The sequence below is a fragment of the Canis lupus genome, chromosome 24, assembly GCF_003254725.2.
Source record: "Canis lupus dingo isolate Sandy chromosome 24, ASM325472v2, whole genome shotgun sequence".
Lineage (NCBI taxonomy): Eukaryota > Metazoa > Chordata > Mammalia > Carnivora > Canidae > Canis > Canis lupus.
In genome coordinates, this window is record NC_064266.1 from 16,569,121 (window position 1) to 16,591,192 (window position 22,072).

Here is a 22,072-nt window from a genome sequence, read left to right on the forward strand (position 1 = left end):
AAGTTTGCTGACCCTATCCTAAATTATAGGTTTGGCTAAGGGAGGATCTACCTAGTATGGAGTCAGGGCCTTGCATTTCTCACAAAAAAAGAAAAAAAAAAATCTGCAGGCCCACACACTCCTCCAGGAAGGAAAGAGACTTTTACCCACAAGAGTGGCTTGGCCCCTCATGTGGCTATTCCAGACTCCTGACCTCCCACTGTGGAGGCTACTTTCAGTGTCTGAGGCATGCTCTTTGACTATGCTCAACAGCAACAGACTCCTTGGCAATGGATTTTCTGGTTTAATGGCCAGGTATTATTCACAGAGCCCAGTATTGCTATCAAGCTGATCAAAAATAGGTCAGACTGAAATTTAGGTCAGAACAAATTTCTCCTGTGCCTCAAACTGGCTTTGAGAGTAACTACGAAAAACACTAGCATTAACACTTAACACTCAGGTAGGAGTGAGTTTAGACTGACACAGCACCTTACTGTTTGTCAACTTTTAATGTATCTGATTAAATCTTCACAATACCTCTGCTGTTTTAGCTCCAGACTACAAAAGAGTCTCAGAGATTAAGCTCCCAGCTCCTATGAAGTCACGCTCTTTTTAAACCCAGATAGGTAAAATTTCTACCACACTGTAATGGCCCTCGTGCAGCTCCTCAGGTGACTCCCCTAAAGGCAGCTGCTTGTTTTTATACCCAAACTCCTAGGTGGTTTTTGTTTTGATCACAGCACAGAATCTCTGCCAATAGCAGAGTCAGGAATGGACCGTGTTATGCTGTCCTCCATAGGAGGCTGGGACACAGGGACAGGTGGCACAAACTATAGTCCCTAAAACCACACAAGGCCCTCAGTCCCATTTCTTAGTCAAAAGCTGCTATGACTCACATTTAAGGCAGAGCCCTCAGCTCTGCTGTCCCACACAGACTTAACATCATCCAACCTGTGCATTAACCAAGAAGTTCCCCAACTTCTACTCAGCAAATGTACAAAAACAAGACAAACACAAGAACTGGTAAACCACTAAATGCCTACCTATTAGATAGAGAGTAAAGGAAATGAAGCGGTGGTATTTACTGAGAATCCGCAAAGGCTCCTCTCTCTGGACCAGAGTGAAGAAGTAATCTGTCACTGTCTCGCCATAGAAGAAGTAATTGACACACAGGAGAAAGTACCTGTAAATGAAGACAGGTCACCACCATGGGGAGCACACATGTAGCCTCTCCTTCACAGTGAGGCTGACAGGAAGCTCTGAGGATCAGAGCAGCAGTCCACCCGAACCCTCCCGTGGCAGCTCCCAGAGGGACAAACCAACCACAATTTCCTGTTCACTGGAGACCCTGTGGGTGAGAAGTTTTATCTGGAAGTCCATGGCAGTTTTCACTCACTCTCCATTCATCACAAACCTGAGACTCAGTTTTGCCCCTTTTATAAAGTCACCATGCCTAACCTAAGAATACTCCAACATATGACCTTCCAGAGCCTGCCTCATCCTGCCTCCCCATCCTGTTCCCACTCTTCTGGGAACCCTGCACACCTATCACAGTGGTTTACTCTGGCTTTGCCACCATCTGCTTCACTCCTATCTCCCCCACCCTGGGACATCCTCTTCACTTACCATTTTGTCACTCGTTACTCAAATACCATTTTCTTCATAAAAACTTGTACAACCAAAAAAAAAAAAAAAAAGAAAGAAAAGGGGATCCCTGGGTGGCTCAGCGGTTTAGTGCCTGCCTTTGGCCCAGGGCGCGATCCTGGAGTCCCGGGATCGAGTCCCGCATCGTGGTCCCGGCATGAAGCCTGCTTCTCCCTCCTCCTGTCTCTGCCCCTCTCTCTCTCTCTATGTCTATCATAAATAAATAAATCTTTAAAAAAAAAAAGCTTGCACAACCTAGCATGGTTCTGCCTCCTCCATGTTTATTTCTATAGTATGTAGTATTTGGCCATTTCACTAAGCAATTAATTGTGCTCTGAGTATCTCCGTCTCTGAAGCCTCTCTGACACATAAACCTTTCACTGGCATTAATTCATTTGTTTATAACCTGCCTCCTCCACTGGACCTCTGGGAAGGGAGAGGCCATGGCTCATATACCCTGGCAGTCTTAGTGATGCTTTGGAGTATGGGCGCACACAGACCTACTCCAAATACTCAATCAGGATCCTGAGGTAGGAAAGAGAGTAGAGAGCTTCTCTCCTCTATTTTCTTTCTTCTTCTTTTTTTTAATTGTGGAAGTTCAAGAACTCTCGTATTGGATTTGTTTTCTGTTACATGAAAAACACTCCCTTAGGTCAGTGACCACAACAGAAGGTCAGAGATCCTGAATGTGTTTAACAAAATTTAAAATACTGCTTCTCAGCTATAGGACAGTCACAAGAGAGACCTACATCTTAACCCAGGTGACAGGCACAGGCCCATGCGGAGACCATGAGGCAGGCTGCACGGCTGGGTGGTAAGGAAGCATCTCTGGGAAGGATATGTCTGGCCCAAGTCTGAGCACTTCAGCTCCCTTGGCCAGAAGCCCTCATCTTGGGCTGCTAAGTCATGGAACCAATCCCTGAGTCCCAGCACAGCAGGTGAGAAGATTCTGTATTTGTCCCAACTCCTCTCAGCACCACACAAGAGATCTGTTCTTGTGTTCCCTGAGGATACTGAAGCCAATAAAACAGAGTTTCAGATCAGGACAGGATCTCAGACATCACCTGTGCTACAGGTTTTAACTGTGTTTCTGCCTGAAGGCAGTCGAGCCCTTTCCTAGGACAAAGGGAGCAGAGTTTCTCAGAGGAGCCCAGATCCTCTACATTTGGATCCTGCGCACTCTGGCCCATTAGGTGCCTCCATCCTGAGGAACGGGGTGGGGTGGGGGTGTGGGGGTGGGGTGTCCAAAGTTGACTGACTCAGTCTCAACCAACTGTCTCAAGGACGAGGAAACCAAGTTCCAGAAATAGCAACACCAGCACTGACAACCTACAGATGACTCTTATGGGATGCTCAGATAGCAGAGCATTTAAAACATGCTGGTCTAGAATTGGGGGCCACTGTGCAAAGTCTGATGAATCCAAACACCAAGGCAAACGTGCTCAAGATGTAGCCAGTATGGGAGATTCCAGGCCCCAGGTAAGTATTCAACACTCCTCACATGCCAGCCACATAAAATACTTGGGTCTTTTTTTTTCTTTAGATTTTTTTAAAATTTATTTATTAGAGACACAGAGAGAGAGAGATTAAGAGGGAGAGAGAGAGGCAGAAACACAAGCAGAGGGAGAAGCAGGCTCCATGCAGGGAGCCTGATGTGGGACTCGATCCCGGGTCTCCAGGATCAGGCCCTGGGACAAAGGCAGGCGCTAAACTGCTGAGCCACCGGGGCTACCCAAAATACTTGGGTCTTAAAGGTGCCATGTGAGTTGGTGGCCATCACTCCCCACCTATCCACCATGACTGTAAATACCTACCAAAAAATGCTTTTCGTCCAATTCCATTAAGGGCCCCTGTGGGGTTAGCGGGCTTACCAGCTGAGGGTTCTGAACCAGGGCAGGTCATAGGAGTGGTAGACATTGTAGCCAATAGTGATAATCTCATGGAAACACTTAATCTGAACACACATCACCTGCAAGACATTAAAGAATCAGAACACCTGCTAATTCCCAGTTCTTAACCATCTTGGGAAGCAAAAACCCACACATGGGTCATGGGTCTTGGAGAGAAACTATCATATTTAAGAATGTCAATCCTACAGTGATTCTGCTCTCCTTCTCCTTTCTCACTCACACCGCCCCCCTTGGCAGTGCAGTCCTTTATGTCTCACATAGGAGATCCAATAAATACATACCACTGAAGCTTCAATTAACTTTTTATTGTTGTACCTCCCTGGACTCAATTAATCTCTTCTCCTTTTGACTTTGAATAGAAATACCTGAAAAGCCCCAACTGCTTTGCTCAGCAGTCAGCCACTAGTCATCTGACCCTGTCCATGACAGCAGGAAAACTAAGACAGCAGTGCTGTGGACTGGGATTTTTAAATCAAAGTCCTAAGCCCCACAGTGAGGCCCCAGGAAAACAAGAAACAAAAATCAGAATCACACAGAGTCATAGCCAGGGTCACAGGCTAATCAAACAGCTGAAATAATAGTATCAACTTTTAAAATGAAGAGATATCTTTAACCACACACAACTGGCCTGTGCCAACACCCTCCAGTTGGCTCCTAAAAAGGGAGAGGTCAGATATTCTAAGGCAGATGTGGTCTAAGGAGCCGGAACTCCCACTGATGCCCAGAAACCAACCCAATGCCCTACACTTCAGATGACTGATCCTGTGGGAAAAAAATGAAGGCAAAACTAAAATAGTATGCAAATGACACTTACAATGATCATTAAAACCATTGGTCCCAGGTAAATGATGATGAAGAAAAATGCAATCATGGCCAAAGTCAGGATGCCTCTCACCCACCAGTTCTTCCATCTAAAAGAGGGGAAGGAGAAAGCATGTTAGGAGCCCAGAAAGAAGTGCAGCACAAACCCAAGGGGGATGGCTCTTTGTGGAAGGAGAAGTCAATCCTTTCACCTCAACGGAGACACTAGCCACAGGCAGGCAGAAGAAGGGCAGAGTCATCACTTCACCCATACCAAACTCAGCAGGTGCTCCAAAGCCTACAGAAAAACATACCCAGCTTTTTTCTTAACAAAGCAATCAGGCAAAAGTCCCAAGGGAAATGTGGTGCCTACTTCTGTACCTACTTGGATGGTTTCTATGGCTCTCAGTCCAAAGAAAAAACAATGTATATATTTCCAGCAGCAGAATCCTACATCACTCTGCCCCTGCATCTTTATGGTGAGAACAACACTAACTGACGATAATAATGATCAGAAAGATGCATTTGGCACTTTTATAGGGCCTCTGTGTATATTAATGCATTTAACCCTCAACACTAGTAACTTTTACAGAAAAGGAAAAGGATGCGCAAATCAGACAGCTGGGATGTGGTCAAACTGAGATTTGAATCCTGGGAGTCTGGCACCAGAACCCATGTCCTCGACAACTGCACAATACCAACTTTCAAAGAGACATGCGTATGGGAGACACACATACAGCCACCTTCAGATGATGTTTTGGGGTCTTAAAGTTTGTGTTTTTCATCTGACCACATAGCCAGTGTTGGAGAATCAGAGTTTCAAGGGACTAACATTTTAACCCTGGATTCACTTGAGTTGAGATTTCTCAATTCTTCTGGGAGAATTTAAGGAACGTCCACAATGCATGTGTGTGGGTCAGGGAAAACTAAACTCTGACCTAGATAAGTTGGGCTCCTCTGTGAAAAGCAGCCTGTCTATTAGACACAAGCCCCTTTGCATGTTGTGTCAGCAACTTTGCCCACCACCACCCCTTTGTCCACACATTCCCCACCTTCCTTGGACGATTGTACCTTCCAGCCCAGCCTACAGCACCCTTCAAGGGCCAGATCCTTCTAGACTGTGCCCATAGTAGCCAGTAAGCACTAGATCACATTTAGCGGAGGAGACCCAAGCAGAAGCGGGGAGACCGTGGCCACTGCTGCTAGGCAGGCCCCTTACCCACATACTGTCATGGCTGTGGGGGCTCATGTCCTAAGACTGCAGGCTGTCTGAGGGCTCTGGGTCTCCCCTGGCACCTGGACCTGGAGCAAGGACCCCACAAGCATCTGCTCATGAAGCCAGGTTACCTTGAAGACAAGTTGGAAAGAGCCCTGTTGAGGACCTCTGGTGTATCATCTGTAGAGGCTGATAAAGGAGCAGCTTCTGCTCGGCTCTCACTGTCCGATGCAGTCTCTCCATCTACCTTTGCTTCTGTCTCTGATTCCTACATGGCAGAAAAACAGATGAGGAAAAGGTCAAAAATGCTTAGCAGGATAGTGATGAATACATGCCTGTCATAGGAGATCTGTGGGAAAAGACACTACCCCCCACCCACTCCCGCCCCAACAAGGCTCAAGGACCTAGCACAATCAAGTGACAAAACAGATGGGACACACAGTGATCCCAACACTGTTGTGACATGTGCCAAGATGGCCAACTCTCTGCTGGAAGTGAGGCACGCATCTGTACCATGAGGAAATGAGTTACAGCCACAATCTGCTCAATCCCCCTTGCCTGGCCAGGGGCAGGAGAGGAAACAGTCCAGACAAGGAGAAAGGGGCTCTTTTATATCCAAAGCCAAAGGAGAGGCAGGCCTGATTTCATCAGGACCTCATTCCTGACCCTGCCCTTGCTGCCAGGTTTACTACCTATTAAGGGTTTGGCCGCTGGCACCCAGGAAGACACATCCACCTCTAAAAAAACCCCTCTCCACCAACACCTATATCATGGAGGAAACAGTCCCTGCTCTGCTCTATGAGGAGGACTCCTAGTGCCACCAGGGTGGCCCACGGCTCTGGCAAAGCTCTTAGAGAAAAGCTGGGGGTGCAGGCTGTCCCGCACTGGACCCCCCCAAAGTCCACAGTGCTACTTCCAGACTCCACAAGAGCACCCCATGGGGAGGCCAGCCCCAGTCAGTGTGGAAGCCACATAGTACTGCTTACTAGAGTCAAGGCTTCAGCAGGAGTGGTATGCCACTGTCCTTTCCCTGCCATGCAGCTCAGTGCAATGTCACTCAGAATTGCCATATGGGCTCTGGCTACATCAGAAACTCACCCTGCTTGCCAATCCCGATGAGGGGACCAGAGTCATGCCAGCAATAGGCTCTCTATCCAAAGTACCAAGGACAGGCTGCTCTGAATCCTAGGGACCCTACTACTCAGAGCATTTATCTCTTCCAGGAATTTAAAATTACTGCTGTTGGGGAGAGGAGAGAGAAATCAAATCGCTTCAAATTAGAGTCTAACAATACTGCTTCGTATTTGCAGAGCTCTCAACAGCTGTAAGAATGTTTCCCATACCTGTTGTGAACCTCAGAGAAGTTTTGGAAGGAAGGGAAAGGAGACCGGAGATCTCTACAAATGAAGAGACAGAGGCTCTGAGAAGTTCAGTGGTGGGTCCCAAATCTATTAACAAAGGTCTTCTGACTTCCAGGTGTTCATCCCACTAAATTTCCTTTAAGCATCTTGGAATCCATTGTTTTTCTGACACCCAACACTTTGTGAGGAGCCTTGATGTGGAGAAGGGGTGGGCTGGGATGGACAAGAAGTGCCCAGCTCAGGGGATTTTCCTGGACATCAGGCATTCCTCCATGCAAATTTCTAGGAAACCTCATCATGGATGAAATCCCCAAGGGGCAGTGCTGTGATTTCCAGGTAGCAGAGAGAAGAGGGGCACCCTAGCACAGCTCAGGCCCTGGGACAGCAGGGCTTTGATGTCAGGCTCAATGTCGTTGGTTGGAAAAGTGGGAGCTGCACTGCGCACAGGCACACCATCTGGACACACCAGGCAACACGGGTGTGGCAACCTGGAGGCCAGATGATGAGCTTGGGTGTTGGTCACGAGCACAGTGGTGTTGTCACTGGGGCCAGGCAGAGCCTCCCATGGGAAGGTGAAGAGAGGGTGCACCTGTGCACCCTCCACCTCGCACTTCTCCAGAGGCACAAAGGTGGACTCAAGCCCACCGCTGGGTCAGATGTACTTGAGGGAATTGAGGATCTCTTCATTCCTGGCATTTTCCTGATGCCTGAACTGGCTCCACGAGAAGCTGCTGCAGCACATTCATCTGAGTGGCGTTACAGACCACTGTGCCTCAGAACAATGCCACGTTCTCAATGAGGGGCACCTTAGTCCACAGGGAGCTGCAGGGCATCCAGGCTCACGGGCTCCCCACTGGCCAGTGCACACAGAGAGGGCAGACACGGAGCTGGAGCATGGGAGTGCGGAGCTTAGGACGGAGACCTCATCTTATTTTTTCAGTAAGACATTCAGGATGAAGTAAACTAGAAATGGTAAAAGGATGTTTCACCACACCTTCAAAGACTTCATTATATATGTGTGTGAACACAAAGAGTCACTTTTTTTTTTTTTTTTTTTTAAGATTTTTATTCATTCATGAGAGACAGAGAGGCAGAGACATAGGCAGAGGGAGTAACAGGCTTCCTGGGGGGAGCCAGATGCGGGACTCGATCCCAGGACTCCGGGATCATGACCTAAGCCAAAGGCAGATGCTCAACCACTGAATCACTCAGGTGCCCCAGTCACATTTTTTAATAAGTTGAATAATTTGAATTTCTCTAATAAGTATATGAAATCAAGCACCATTTCATGTTTATTTGGGTATCTTCTTTTGTAAAGCGTCTATCAAGTCGTTGACCATTTTTCTACCAAGTTTTCTGCCTTCCTTTGGATTCATAGGAGCATCTGATACATCCCAGCCTTAAGTACACCGACATGTTCTCCCAGCCTTCTCCAACCCCACCTCCATCCCAGTCATTCCTTTTCCTACCCTCCTCCCTTTGGGCACTGGCCCCATTGAGAACTGATGGGAAGATTTTTCTAACTGTTGCTCCCTTAAGATAAGGACCACCTTTTTCTCACGACCTACCCATGCCTGGTACAGAGCAAAATACTTACTAATGGATGGAAAAATGGGAAGAGAAAGCCAGGAATTAATCCCAAGTGTGGTAAAGAGTTACCCAGCCCCTGCTCTCAGGGAAACCGCTCTTTTTAAACTAACTGTGATAACACCACAAAACGGGGCTTTAACTAGTGTGAGGCTGCTGATGTAAGACAGCTGGCTTTGGTAAAGGACCTGTGAAGATGACCTCATCAGTAGGATCTGAGGGAAGAGCTGTAGCTTCTGATGACAGGGTCACTCTTCCTTACTCTGCCACAGCTCAGCCAGGTAACTCTGGACAAGTCACACAAGTGCCTCTGTACTTCAGTGTCCTCACCTTATAAAACGCGCCCAGAAAGAGTCCTCCTTACTTGCGGGAGTTCCCTAAAGAGATACAGCAAAACTCCCACCCAGGGCTATGTCCTACCTACTCCAGCACCCTGAGAGGTTGTGAAATACAGCAATGCCACTGGGATTAATCACTCTCCAGTTAGACTAAATGAAGACTGAGGCATTCAGAAAGACCTCCCATTCTTTATGTGAACATTAACACCCACACCCTAGCGGCAACCATCAGCGATATGAAGTAACAATGCTGCAGTATTATCTAGATCCAACCCCTAAACCAAGGAGCTCCAGCATGTGACTACCTGGGCCCCACCAAAGCCTCCCACAGATGCTCACCAGGAGCATCTGGAAGCCACAGGGACTGAGCAGAGCCCAGCAGGGGAGAGGGCATGTATCTAGGCACAAGCACATGTGCACGCACACACACATGTCCCAGCACAAGGTTATTTTTAACTTCCATCCTGTTGTCAAGGAGACTCACAAAGGCTGCTGGTTTCCCCAGGAGGGGAAGGCAGGAAGGAGCCGAGGCAGAGCGCCTGCAGGGGAAGGGCAGGGAGCTCCAGCTTGGTGCGGAGTCTCTCTGGACCTTCCACAACTTTTGATGAGCATTAGCGCAGCACTGTGTCCTGCAATATCACCCTACCTGATTCCTATCTTTCCTTGCTAGATGGGGTGAGGGGCAGAAAGGTGTCCTGAGATAGAAAATAGTTGAGAGGGAGAACTATCTATAGTTCTAAATACTATAAGGGGCACTTGGGTGGTTCAGTCGGGTAAGTGGCTGACTCCATCTCAGCTCCAGTCACACGAGGTCCTGGGATTGAGCCCTGCATCGGGCTCCACACTCAAGGGGGTAGTCTGCTTCTCTCCCTCTCCCTCTGCCTCCCTCTCTCTCAAATAAGTAAATCAATCTTTCTTAAAAAGACCCTATAACTGGGGTGCCTGGGTGGCTCAATGAAGTGTCTGCTTTTGGCTCAGGTCATGATCTCAGGGTCCTGGGATCGAGCCTCACGTCGGGCTCCCTACTCAGCGGGGATTCCGCTTCTCCCTCTCCCTCTGCCCCTCCCCCAGCTTGTGTACACTCTCTCTCAAATAAGTAAAATCTTTAAAATATATATATATATCGCAGCCCGGGTGGCTCAGGGGTTTGGCACCACCTTTGGCCCAGGGCATGACCCTGGAGACCCGGGATCGGGTCCCATGTCGGGCTCCCTGCATGGAGCCTGCTTCTCCCTCTGCCTGTGTCTCTGCCTCTCTCTCGTTCTGTGTCTCTCATGAATAAATAAATAAAATCTTTTTAAAATAATAAATAAATAAGTAAATAAATCCCTATAACTATTATTACTAAGATGTCAGGGGGCTTGAGATGAACTAAGAAATGAAGTTACCGCCCTAAAGGAACAAGCCTGAAAGAGATTTCTAGGTTTTACTTGTCTCTTAACCAAATAACCCCAGGGTCCTGAGCCTGACGCCAGGACACTGAATAAGTACCATCAGATCCCTCACCTGGTGGCACCCTCTAGGTAGGAGGCCAGCATCTGGACAACCACTCCCTCACAAGCTGCAACAGGACCCAACAAGGCAGAAGGGCAAATCCCTGTGCAAGGCTCAAGGGCATAGCCCAGAAAACATGGACAAGGGGGCAAGACAGCTGGCTCTGGGTTCCTGATGCCAGTCTCCACCCACCCCCACCCCCAGGTGTAGATGTCACAAGAGAGCAGGTCAAAGGAACACAAACTTGAAAGAACCTGGAGGCTTATCGTGTTCTGACTCCTCTCCACCCCATGGGAAAAGGCCTTTCACCTGGATCACCAGGACTTCCTCTTTGGCTCTTATGCTGCGTACAAGAAGCCAAGTGCTAGTGGCAGTTTCCATGGTGGGCAGGGATGCTGAGGAGGCAGGGACCTAGAGCCCAAGTTCTTGCCCAAAAGAAAAGTGACATGTGCTGGACCTAGAGTCAGAGGTACTGAGAGGTATGCTGGTTTGCTCCTCCAAGGGATGGCAAGATAGGCAGAGGTAGAGATGACCTCCTGCAGAAGGAGGCAGTAGCCAGTCAGGGAGAGCAGGGCCCAGGACCCAGCTCTGATGCTCATTATGCTCCCCATCGGCCTCCGATCTCTGGTCTTGCCAGTGAAGAAAGGATCCCTTATCCTGGACAGCTTCTGGAATGATCAAATGCCACACCAATGCAAGTCTGTGAAAACTATAAAGGAGCTAAAAAGCAACATGGCCACACCTGCCGGAGCGTGGAATGGAAAAAATGGCAGCCATCAGGACTTTCTGGGGCCCATGTGCTCACCAATTATGTGAGCTCAGCATTGGCCTGCCCTGCTTCCTTTCTCATGCCTTTCATTCATCCAATAGACAGCCCCCCAATTCAATAAAAATCTACTTCCCAAAGCTACTGTGGAATGGGGTGGTGTGACACACAAAGGCCGCAGTATATCCTAGTGCTCTGGAGTGGGATGCATGCAACACAATCTACTGAAGTGTAGGAAGAAATATTAGAACTTACTCCTATTTATCTCTTTCGCATTTTCTTTCCTGTGCATGCTTTATAATGGAACTACCAATACACATATATAACTCTGTGCAAGCTGGGGCACAAGGCTAAAATATCACATACATGCCAGGCACGGCGGTGTCTCAGTGGCCGTGGGCTCCTTGTTTCTCACTGTGCTGAGCAATGCCTGGAACACAACAGGCACCCAAAGATTTGACCTAAGGGGCTAGTGAGAATTTTACTGCAGACCAAAGAATCCAGACCGCCCTGAGTGTGACAGAACCCACTGTGATTTCCAGCTCACGTGCCAAGACCCACGCCTCTGCCTCCCAGTGGCCCTCACAGCAAGACCAGACTAGTCCCACTCTGGCCCCCTCCCTGCTGGGAGGACAGCACAGGAAAGCTGCTTTGCTGCAGCCCAGCTCCCAGGCAGCTCCTCCTCCCTTTTCAACCCAAGGGCCCCCGATCAGAGGCTAAGTGGAGCAGAGCCTACCTCTGAAATTCTATCTCAATCAACAGCCATTCTCCACAATCCCTTAGCCATTCCCCAAGGGGCTTGTGATGCTGGTGTAAACAGGAAACAAAAGATATTTCAAAAAGAAAGAAAAAAAGCTCTCTCCAAGGCCCTTCTGGTTCACTTAGACCATGAAGAGAAAGCAGAAAGTCAGTCTGAGGACAGAATGTCCTGGGTACTAAGAGCTCAGCTAAGACCTATTGACATTTTTGGAGAAGCTCAAGCTCAGACAGGCTTTCCCTACCAGCCTTCCAGGGCCTCTCTACCCCCACACTGCCCAGAAGCCAAGCCCAGCCCTGACCTGAGAGGCTCAAAACAACACAGAACATAAGTGTTGCTTCTATGGAAGCAAGAGAAGGCAGTGAGGGAGGGCCAGGGGAGCTGCGGGATGGGAGGGGAAGCTGTCTATGGTTGAGGCCTGGCTTTTCCTGGCCTGGGGAGGGACCTGCACTCAAAGAACTCATTTTCACTGTTATTCTCTAGGTAGAAAACTTGCCTCTTCCTACTCCCTCTTAATTCCCAGTGTTTGTTGAAGGACTGCCTTGGACTTATAAAAACTTATGAGGCAGCATTCTTTTGAGGCTCCCTTTTGGTTACCAGCTAGTGTCAGGGCCCACCCTCTGAACTTGTTGTTTCTCAAGACTCTATGGTGACACCCACAAGTGGTGATGGTCAGAGCTTGACCAAAAACGGTGTGGCTGTGGCCAGGCTGAACAGGAGCCCTTGGCATTGTATCAAGCAGGCTTCTGGCAGAGGGTACTCACCCCACAACACATTTCTTTACCAGATGCAACTCAGTCTTGTACCTTGCTAAAGAAAACATATTAATATTCTGTTCGTGTTTGCCGGTGAGGAGTATAAAACTAGGAAAAGAAAATAAATGGTTCCATCTACTAGGCTCTTTCTTCTCTTTTCCATTTTCAGGGAAATTTCATTACAAGGTAGTGCTCAGGGCACTGGCTGGTTCTGCTTCCAACAACTCTGTCCTTTCCAATGGCAATGCTTTCAAATTCATAAGTTTCATTTACTCGGTGACTCCATAACTCACACAAACTATGTTTCATGCTGCTTTAGATGCATATCACAAAACTTATCCAAGAAGAAAGTCATCAGGCTGAGCCTAACGTTTCTGCTAAATATTGGGCTTGCCATCTCCTTAAACCCTGTGGCAGCTGCTGGGCAATCCACTACCCTACTTATAGACACATCCCCAGGAGAGAAATTGCCAGAAATAGATTTATACATAAGAGTATCAGGGACCCATATGTCCCTCTTACTAAGAAAGTCAAGTAGGGGTGTGTGTGTGTGTGTGTCTAGTGTTAGGAAGAGCAAATATTTCCAGTTTTTCTGATATTAATGCCATTTAACAAGTTCACTTGTTTAAACAAAAGATCAAGAAAGAAGAGTTCTACTCTGAAAGTCACAATCATCCCCAATACAGCCATACAATGTCCTCCAAAAGCCTCATATGAATATGATCTACAGAAAACACGTTCAGCTACTCGAGATGGACTGTTTCACCTAAAGTACTTCCACAGGTGACTCCACTCCACACCAAAGAGCTCCGAAGAAAGGACATGAAAAGATGCATGCATGGGAGACAGCTATGACTCTGGCTATGAACCATTTTACCTCCAGACAACACTATTACCAGGGGGCTACTGGGGCCTTTGCAGAAAATATACCACTGATAGCCACAGGCCAACACACGGCTCCCTTGGAAGGACAGTCCCAGCTGCACTGGGATACACAGGCCCAAGCTCGCACCTTTGCTACCACCTCCTCTGAGTCCTCACACCATTGATCATCCTCTTTCCCATCTGGATCCTCCCCTCCCCCTCATCACAGGCCCTTACAACCAGGTAAACAGGCTCAAGAATAAAAAGCTTTTGACAGCTCATCCACCCGATGCACTTCCTTCCCTACTTCACAGGAGAATCTTTGGCAAGAGCTATGGCCACCCATTCCCCTCTCTGACTGCATCAGTCCTCAACCACAGCAAGCCATCTGCCTGCCCAGCCACTCTGCTGCAGCACTCTCCCCTCACCAATGAATGACCTAATCACTAAGCCCACAGCACTCTGTCCTCCGCACCTCCCTTTGCTCAGGCAATGCAAAAGACACACCCTTCCTTTGCTTCCAGGCAGCACATCCTTCCCAGCTGCCTCTTCAGCAGGGCCTTCTTTAGTCAGCCTTGTCCTTGGCAGCTTCCTCTTCCAGCATCTTAATTTGGGGGTTCCACAGGGTTTCTTCTGAGGCTCCTATTCTTTACTACCCACTCTCCTCAAGTAATCTCATTCCTTCTGATGCCTCCAACTGCCTCTCCTTGGGCTGCAGGCCCATTCATCCAAATGTACTAGATGTTTCCCCTTGGGTGTCCCACAGATGCCTAAAATCCTCCATGTGTCCAAAACCAAATTATGTCCTTTCCCCTGAATTCTCAAGTGAGAAATGTGACCATCATCTTCGGTGGCTCCTCCCTCCACCCCTAGAACTATCTATCACTCAGGCTGTTAATAGTTCCAAAAAGCTTTCCACTCCATCTACTCCTTCCTGTCATTTCTGGAACTCCCTTTAATCTAAGCCAACACCATCTCTGCTCTGGGAACCTGCAGCAGCCCAACTGGCCACCTCACTCCAGTCTTGAGTACACTCCTACCTTCCCTTTACTGTTAACACTGCACCAAGAAGGACCTTTCCAGAAAGAAAATCTGATGTCACTCACTGTCCCGAACTCCTTCTGGAGCACTCCAATCTAAATGGAGGCAATTTTCTACCTCTAGTAATCTAAAGGATAGACCTACACTTTTTTAAATGGTGTACCAACCACTTTGAGATCAGGGTCTTATTGACCCTTCCACTGTCATTCCTAACAGCCATTCTGAAGTATAGTCAGTTCCTAGAACAGGTTGTACTTTCTCACCTTTAGGGCTTTTGTTCATTCTGTTCCTACCTAGAACACTTTTTGCAAATCACCCATGGACACCCATATCTCTTCTTTCTGGTCAATTTTAATTTATCCTTCAAATATTGGCTAAGATCGGCGCTTGGATAGCTTAGTGGTTGAGCATCTGCCTTTGGCTCAGGGCATGATCCCAGGGTCCTGGGATCAAGTCCCACATCATGCTCCATGCGGGCACCTGCTTCTCCTTCTGCCTGTGTCTCTGCCTCTGTCTCTCATGAATAAATAAAATCTTAAAAAAAATTTTTTTAAATATTTATTTATTTATTTATTTATTTATTTATTTATTTATTCATTCATTCATTCATTCATTCATGAGAGACACAGACTGAGAGAGAGAGATGGGCAGAGAGACAGGCAGAGGGAGAAGCAGGCTCCTCACAGGGAGCCCGACATGGGACTTGATCCTGGATCCCGGGATCACGACCTGAGCCAGAGGCAGGAAGCCAACCGCTGAGCCACCCAGGCATCCTGACTTTTATTTTTAATGTTAACATTACTTGTGATAAGAAATGGGATCCAGGAAAGATCCGCCCTAACTCCAAAGCTGGTGGGCAAACAGGTGCCAGTATTCACAAGACCAAATGGACTCACTGCTTTCTCACCAACTTTGGAGTGTGAAGGTAAGTTTTTCTCCTGGATTCCGAGCTCCACTTTGTGTCCAAGCTCTTCAGGCTTTATTTGAGATGTCTTAAGGCCTTGTTTCTTATGAGAGTATTCTTTTGGCCTTTAGTCTGACTCCTTTTCAGAGTCAGACTTCCTGTTGGAACCCTCCTGGCCTTCGACCTGATTCCTCTGGAACCAGGCTGGTCCTGTTGAAACTGCGCTTTTAGGATTTTTTCTCCTTATTCTAGAGAAAAACCTCTATGATATAGGATTCTAGTCATCAAAATGCTTTGAGGGTGCCCCCTTTCTGGGACCCCAGCCAGTTTTATGTTTAAAAACTATGGTCCCAAAAAATAAATAAATAAATAAAAATAAAAACTATGGTCCTTCCACATGCACATTTATAACCAAATGGACTGACTTAATGAAAACTAATTTGAGCACCAATGGCCATTATGGAGAACTTTCGATCTCCCTAAATTTGTTTTCTCAAATTAAATTAGAAAGCTATGGCTCCTTAAATGAGAGAGAGAGGGAGAGAACTGAATGAGATGCCCATTTTAGTTGATACCTTGAGGCCTCCAAACATTTTCAGGATTCTATTTGCCTCTGTGCAAAATACTATTTCTAAATTAACTGAGGCAATCAAATCATGGAAAGAAGTCTAAATGGCTTCTGAGTCTTGTTTTCCTAACTAAATGGAGCAACTTAAAAGTAATTTAGAACTTCAATGGCCATTATAGAGAACTTTCAATCTCCCCAAACTTATTTTCTCAAAACTGAATTAGACAGCCATGGCTCTAAGATGTCAAAACTGAATAAAATTTTGAGATTTGGGGATTTTGAAGCTTCCAAACATTACCAGGAATCTAAAGTTGCCTCTCCTGGACTAATGGAAGCAAGCAAAGGAGATAAAAGGGGCTTCAGAGGCCTCTTTTTTCCTTTCCTGTCTTCTGTCTCAGGATGTATCTGGTGTGCAGTCCCCAACTTCTCTACATCACCATTCTACTAACCTTTTCATTGAACTTCCCGTTTCCTCTGAATCTCTCCCAATTCTCGCCTTTCCTGAACCTAATAAAACCTACCCCTTTAAAGTTATGTCATCTGAGGATCTGAATAAACCCCAAATTTCTTATGTTCCCTGGACCAAGGCCAGACTGTGAGCCAGAGTTAAAGAGTTTCCTAAAGTGACTCAGAATTCATGTTAACTGGGACACCTGGGTGGCTCAGCAGTTGAGTGTCTCCCTTAGGCCCAGGATGTGATCCTGGAGTCCTGGGATCAAGTCCTGCATCGGGCTCCCTGCATGGAGCCTGCTTCTCTCTCTGCCTGTGTCTCTGCCTCTCTCTCTCTCTCTCTCTCTCTGTGTGTGTGTGTGTCTCTCATGAATAAATAATAAATATTTTTTTAATTCACGTTTATTAAAGAATTTCTTTTTAAGATTTTATTTATTGATTGATGAGAGACACAGAGAGAGAGGTAGAGACACAGTCAGAGGGAAAAGCGGCACTCCATCCCAGGACCCTGGGATCTTGACCTGAGCCCAAGGCAGACACTCAACCACTGACCCACCCAGGAGCCCTACTAAAGACGTTAACATACTTATTCCAACTTACTATCCCAGTTTCTCAGACTTGTATCAGCCAGGCCGTGTGCTTGTTAGTGAGGACCAGCCCAAACACCGGATAAAACTTGCTCCACGAAAACACCCTAAAAGATTTAGTGAAACAAACCCCTAACTTTTGGCAAGATCCTACAACACTCACTGGAAATCTCCATGTGGCAACCACAGTAGCTTTTCCTAAGCCTATTGATTGGAACAAAATTCTGGCTTACACACAAAAACCTAATGAACCTGGTCATCCTATTATCAACTCCAAACTGTCTTTAAAGAAGATTCTGATCTTCCTCTAGAGGCTGAAACCTTCTGGGTAGCATTTAGTTCTACGTTTACTAACAGGCTGAATGAACCAGGATCTTTTAGTTGAAGGACCAGCATGGAATGGAAAACTGTTCACTCCACATTTAGCTAGTTTTGCAAGCCAGCTCATTCACAGCCTAGTAGGGGTCACCTGCAACAAAGACCACTAAAAGTCTCAATTTTCAAACGGGGCAAATAAAGGTCCCTCAACAGAGTAAAACTCCCTGGTTTCTGTTATTGGTGCAAAGGGCCAGGGCACTGGGAAAAAAGACTGTTACAAAATTAAGCATTCCAGGGATCCCTGGGTGGCTCAGCGGTTTGGCGCCTGCCTTTGGCCCAGGGCGTGATCCTGGAGACCCAGGATCGAATCCCACATCGGGCTCCTGGTGCAGGGAGCCTGCTTCTCCCTCTGCCTGTGTCTCTGCCTCTCTGTGTGTGTGTGTGTGTGTGTGTGTGACTATCATAAATAAATAAAAATTAAAAAATTTAAAAAACAAAATCTTTAAAAAAATCAAACAAACAAACAAAAAAACAAAATTAAGCATTCCAGAAGCCTTAAGCCCTCTAGCCAGTTACCTACGTCCTCCTAATTCCCTGGTTTGGATGACATTACAATCCAGCCCTATCAGAATTTTTAAATCCCTAATACTTACCACTGTACATGCCTTAAACCATTAGTCTACTGACAAAATGATTGCATTCAAGAACCAATATGTTTTGATAATACGGATAAATATGTTTAGTCACAGTTTGTATGTTTTCACTGCACAAACTAATCACAGTGATTCCCTGAAGACATGACCTTGTCCATGGAACTTTCATTTGCTAGAAAATCCTGCAACCTTGTGAAAGAGAGCAACCAAGGCTTGGTGACATTTGATCCCCTAGAATTTTTTTTCTTTTTTTGAGACCCTAGATTAAATTAGGCCTAAAGCTGGAATTCCTGCGGTGTTTAAGTTACACGAGCCAATAAATTCTTTTTTCATCAAATTTGAGTGGCTTCCTGCATTTATAACTAAAACAGTCTTATTTTTTTTTTCCCTTTCCAATCATATCCTTTCTGTTGTTCTTCCCCACACTTCCTAAATGCAGGTTGTGTTTGTATGTTGTATCCTCAGCAAGTGAGCCACTGTCATCAGCTTCTCTTCTATGGACTCATCCTCCATAACACTAGTTATTTCCTCTCCCCCAAGCTATAGCACTACATTTCAACCTGCCAACAAGACACCTCCAATGTCCAACCAGCACCTCAAACTCAATGGGTCCAAACCCATCATCTCCTTCCCAACCCACAAAGGCTCTTCATTCTGTTTTACTTCAAGACCCTAATTTACTTGAAATATGCTCCATATGCTCCATGGGGAACACTGATCCTCACCATTATCTCCACCCCCTGTTGAAAACCACAGGCCCCAAATGGCATCACTTATACCAACTTCCCAAACCAGAGCCTAACACTTAATCTAACTGCAGTTTCAAACTCCTCCAGAAATGCAGTCTTAACGGGTCAGTCAGGAATTTTTGATCAGTACCAGTAAGTCTGCCACATGGGCCCTTTCTAACCCCCAAAGGAAGATAAGGTAATCTGCATGAGAAGACCCCCAACTTCTCTTCCTTTGTCTGGAACAATCCCTTTGCTGGTAACTTTCTTTCCCCCCATAAAAACCTTCCATTCCATACAACTCCTCAGAAGTCCCCTCCACTTGCTAGATGGGATGCTGCCTGATTTACAAATCATTTAATAAAAGCCAACGAAATCTTTTAAAAATTGATTTAGTCCAACTGTTAACACCTCCCTACACACACACACACCTCTCATCAGTTCTCAAACTATGTGATCTTCTCCCTACAGGGTCCTTCCTTATTCCTAATCTCACTGCTAGTACTATTGCTGAAGTCTGCACATCAACCTTTCTCTACTACGCTGGCCTCCCAACTGGTTTCTCCACCAATTCCTCCCTTCTCTAATTTATTCTGCACATATTCCCAGATTAATCTTCATAAAGCACAGCTCTGATCACACCTCTCCTCTACTCATTTTTGCCTAGTGAATTAAAGACAAACTACCTCTATTCCAGGCCCTCCACACCCTCCACACACCACATACTTCATCCAAGCAAAACTACTCGTTGATTCTGATTACATCCCACTCTTCCTTCTTCTCCTCCTTTGCTCCTTGCCTTTTCTCTTCCTTGCTCATCCTTCAAGTCCCATCTTATTTTTTTTTTAAGATTTTATTTATTTATTCATGAGAGACACAGAGAGAGAGGTAGAGACACAGGCAGAGGGAGAAGCAGGCTCCATGCAGGGAGCCCGATGTGGGACTTGATCCAGGGTCTCCAGGATCACGCCCTGGGCTGAAGGCGGTGCTAAACCGCTGAGCCACCCAGGCTGCCCAGGGAGAGAGAATCTTTTTTTTTTTTTTTGGGGGGGGGGGGGGGCGGGAATCTTAAGCAGGCTCCACACCCAGGGTAGAGTCCGAGGCGGGGCTCCCTCTCACGACCCCAAGATCATGACCTGAACTGAAATCAAGTAGGATGCCTAACTAACTGAACCACCTTGTTGCCCCAAGACTCATTGAATTTTAATCAAATTCATTAACCTTTATCTATGAAATGCCTAAAATAATGGTATGCCAGTATTTGTGTGGAGAAGACCACCCTAAAGCTACAGCTTTACAAATCCAACTAGTGACTAAAAAGGCTGCATTTTCAGCCCTTCTCAACGGTTAAAATGACTGGGGTTGGGGAGGCTGGTGAGGGAGTCCTCAGGGAGCACACATAAAACCCAGAGTGGTCATAAACTGTATTTGCAGACAAATACCTGATATTGCCAGGGGTAATGATTATATGTGCAGAGTAAAACTTTTCAGAGCCCTAAATGGTTCAGTCCTACCCTACAAAAGGTATATATCTCTGCGCATTTCCCCTGAATAATGGAAAATGCTCCAGAAAGAATAAAAACACATCTGTTCTTTGAGCCAATCAGATTCATTAGCAGAAGGGCCTTTCCAACATTAACACTTCAAAATGCTTCCATCATATTAAAAAATACCTGCTTTGTTCTTCATAACATCACTACCACCTGATATTATTAACATTTTAAACTGATATTATTAAACATTTGAAAAAAAAATAAAAAAATAAAAAAATAAAACATTTGCCCCCCCACCTCCAGAAAGCAACTCCATGTGGGACTTTGGTTATTCACTGCTACATCCCCAATGGCCTATAACAATGACTGATATATACAAGGTCCCCAATACAGGTTTCTTCACAAAGGGAAGAAGAGAGAGAAGATGACAGGTTAAGGAATAACAAAGGAGTTTCTCCACTCCTGAGTCTGTAGGTTAAAATGGCAAGCATAATTTCTCACATAGCCAGCCACTCTGCACAAAATGGTGCCAAGCTCACGGTGTTCACCCAGATTTGCAGATTCCATAAGTGAAATGAATGAGAAATTCTTAAGAATGTCCTAAGGGGGGATCCCTGGGTGGCACAGCGGTTTGGCTCCTGCCTTTGGCCCAGGGCGCGATCCTGGAGACCCGGGATCGAGTCCCACGTCGGGCTCCCGGTGCATGGAGCCTGCTTCTCTCTCTGCCTGTGTCTCTGCCTCTCTCTCTCTCTGTGACTATCATAAATAAATTTAAAAAAAAAATTTTTTTTTAAATGTCCTAAGGATGAGACCTCAAACATCTAGGAGACTAAAATGAGTAGTACAATGAGAAAATAATCTCCAGCAGCTGCTGACTGCTTTCTGTCCAACAACCTTGCAAAAGGAAAATACCTGCTTCCTGCAAGCTTGGACTTCCAGAAGCTAAGCCCCTGCCAAACTGGTTGTCACTCTGAGTAAAGACAGACAGATGCATCAACTGAAAAAATTACTCACCATCTTTGTAACAAGCACAGTTGTATAAGCCACTGCAGTCTTCACACTGTGGACAGGCTGGCTGTTGTCCCCACCCAACTCCATTCTCAGCTGAGAAGTTGAGGTTTGATGAATAGAATAAACTCTAACACCTCACTTTTCTGGTAATAAGGAAAAATCCACTAATTCACAGTGAAATTTCTAGATAACCAAAATGTACCTGCTTCATCAATTAAAAAAAAATGGTTTTCTTATAAATGTTTGAGGTTGCAAATCCTCTACCTAAAGATTATTATGCACCTCTACAATGAGGACGCTTAATGACATCATCCTAGGTTTCCTTTGTTAAAACAAAACAAAATTCATGGGACGCCTGGGTGACTCAGCAGTTAAGCGTCTGCCTTCAGCTCAGGTCGTGATCCCGGGGTCCTGGGATTGAGTCCCACATTGGGCTCCCTGCATGAAGCCTGCTTCTCCCTCTGCCTGTGTCTCTGCCTCTCTCTCTGTGTTTCACATGAATAAATAAAATCTTAAAAAAAAAAAAAATTCAGCCGAGTAAATTTTAAAGGTTTTATCGGCTTTATTCAATGATTCATGAATAGGGCAACATCCCACCTAGCAGACAGAAAGGAGCTCTGAAGATCTGTACAAAATAAAAGACTTATATAGGCAGAAAGGGGTAGGAATAAGGAAGTCATGCTAGGCCAAAGCAGACTGGTTACTGTGAGGTCATTCTCCTTTAGGGAATTCCCTTAGGGAAAGATAGGGGTGCATCAGGCAGATTATCTAACTAGTGCTGTCAGATAACTTCTGACTAGTTTAAGATTCCATTTGTGGGAGAGCCAAAGTTTCAGTTTGGTGATGT

General features: G+C 46.2%; 1 protein-coding gene across 2 annotated transcripts in view; it reads right to left on the bottom strand.

Moving 5' to 3' along the window:
- The window catches only part of CDS2 (CDP-diacylglycerol synthase 2), a 61,980-nt gene that overhangs the window by 16,441 nt on the left and 23,467 nt on the right, over positions 1-22,072 (bottom strand). For both annotated transcript variants that reach the window (XM_025469373.3, XM_049100639.1), the window contains exons 2-5: positions 5,682-5,818; positions 4,348-4,444; positions 3,495-3,592; positions 1,023-1,162 (exon numbers count right to left, since the gene is read on the bottom strand). In XM_025469373.3, the coding sequence (XP_025325158.2) occupies positions 1,023-1,162; positions 3,495-3,592; positions 4,348-4,444; positions 5,682-5,818 (472 nt within the window). The remainder of the gene's footprint in view (positions 1-1,022; positions 1,163-3,494; positions 3,593-4,347; positions 4,445-5,681; positions 5,819-22,072) is intronic.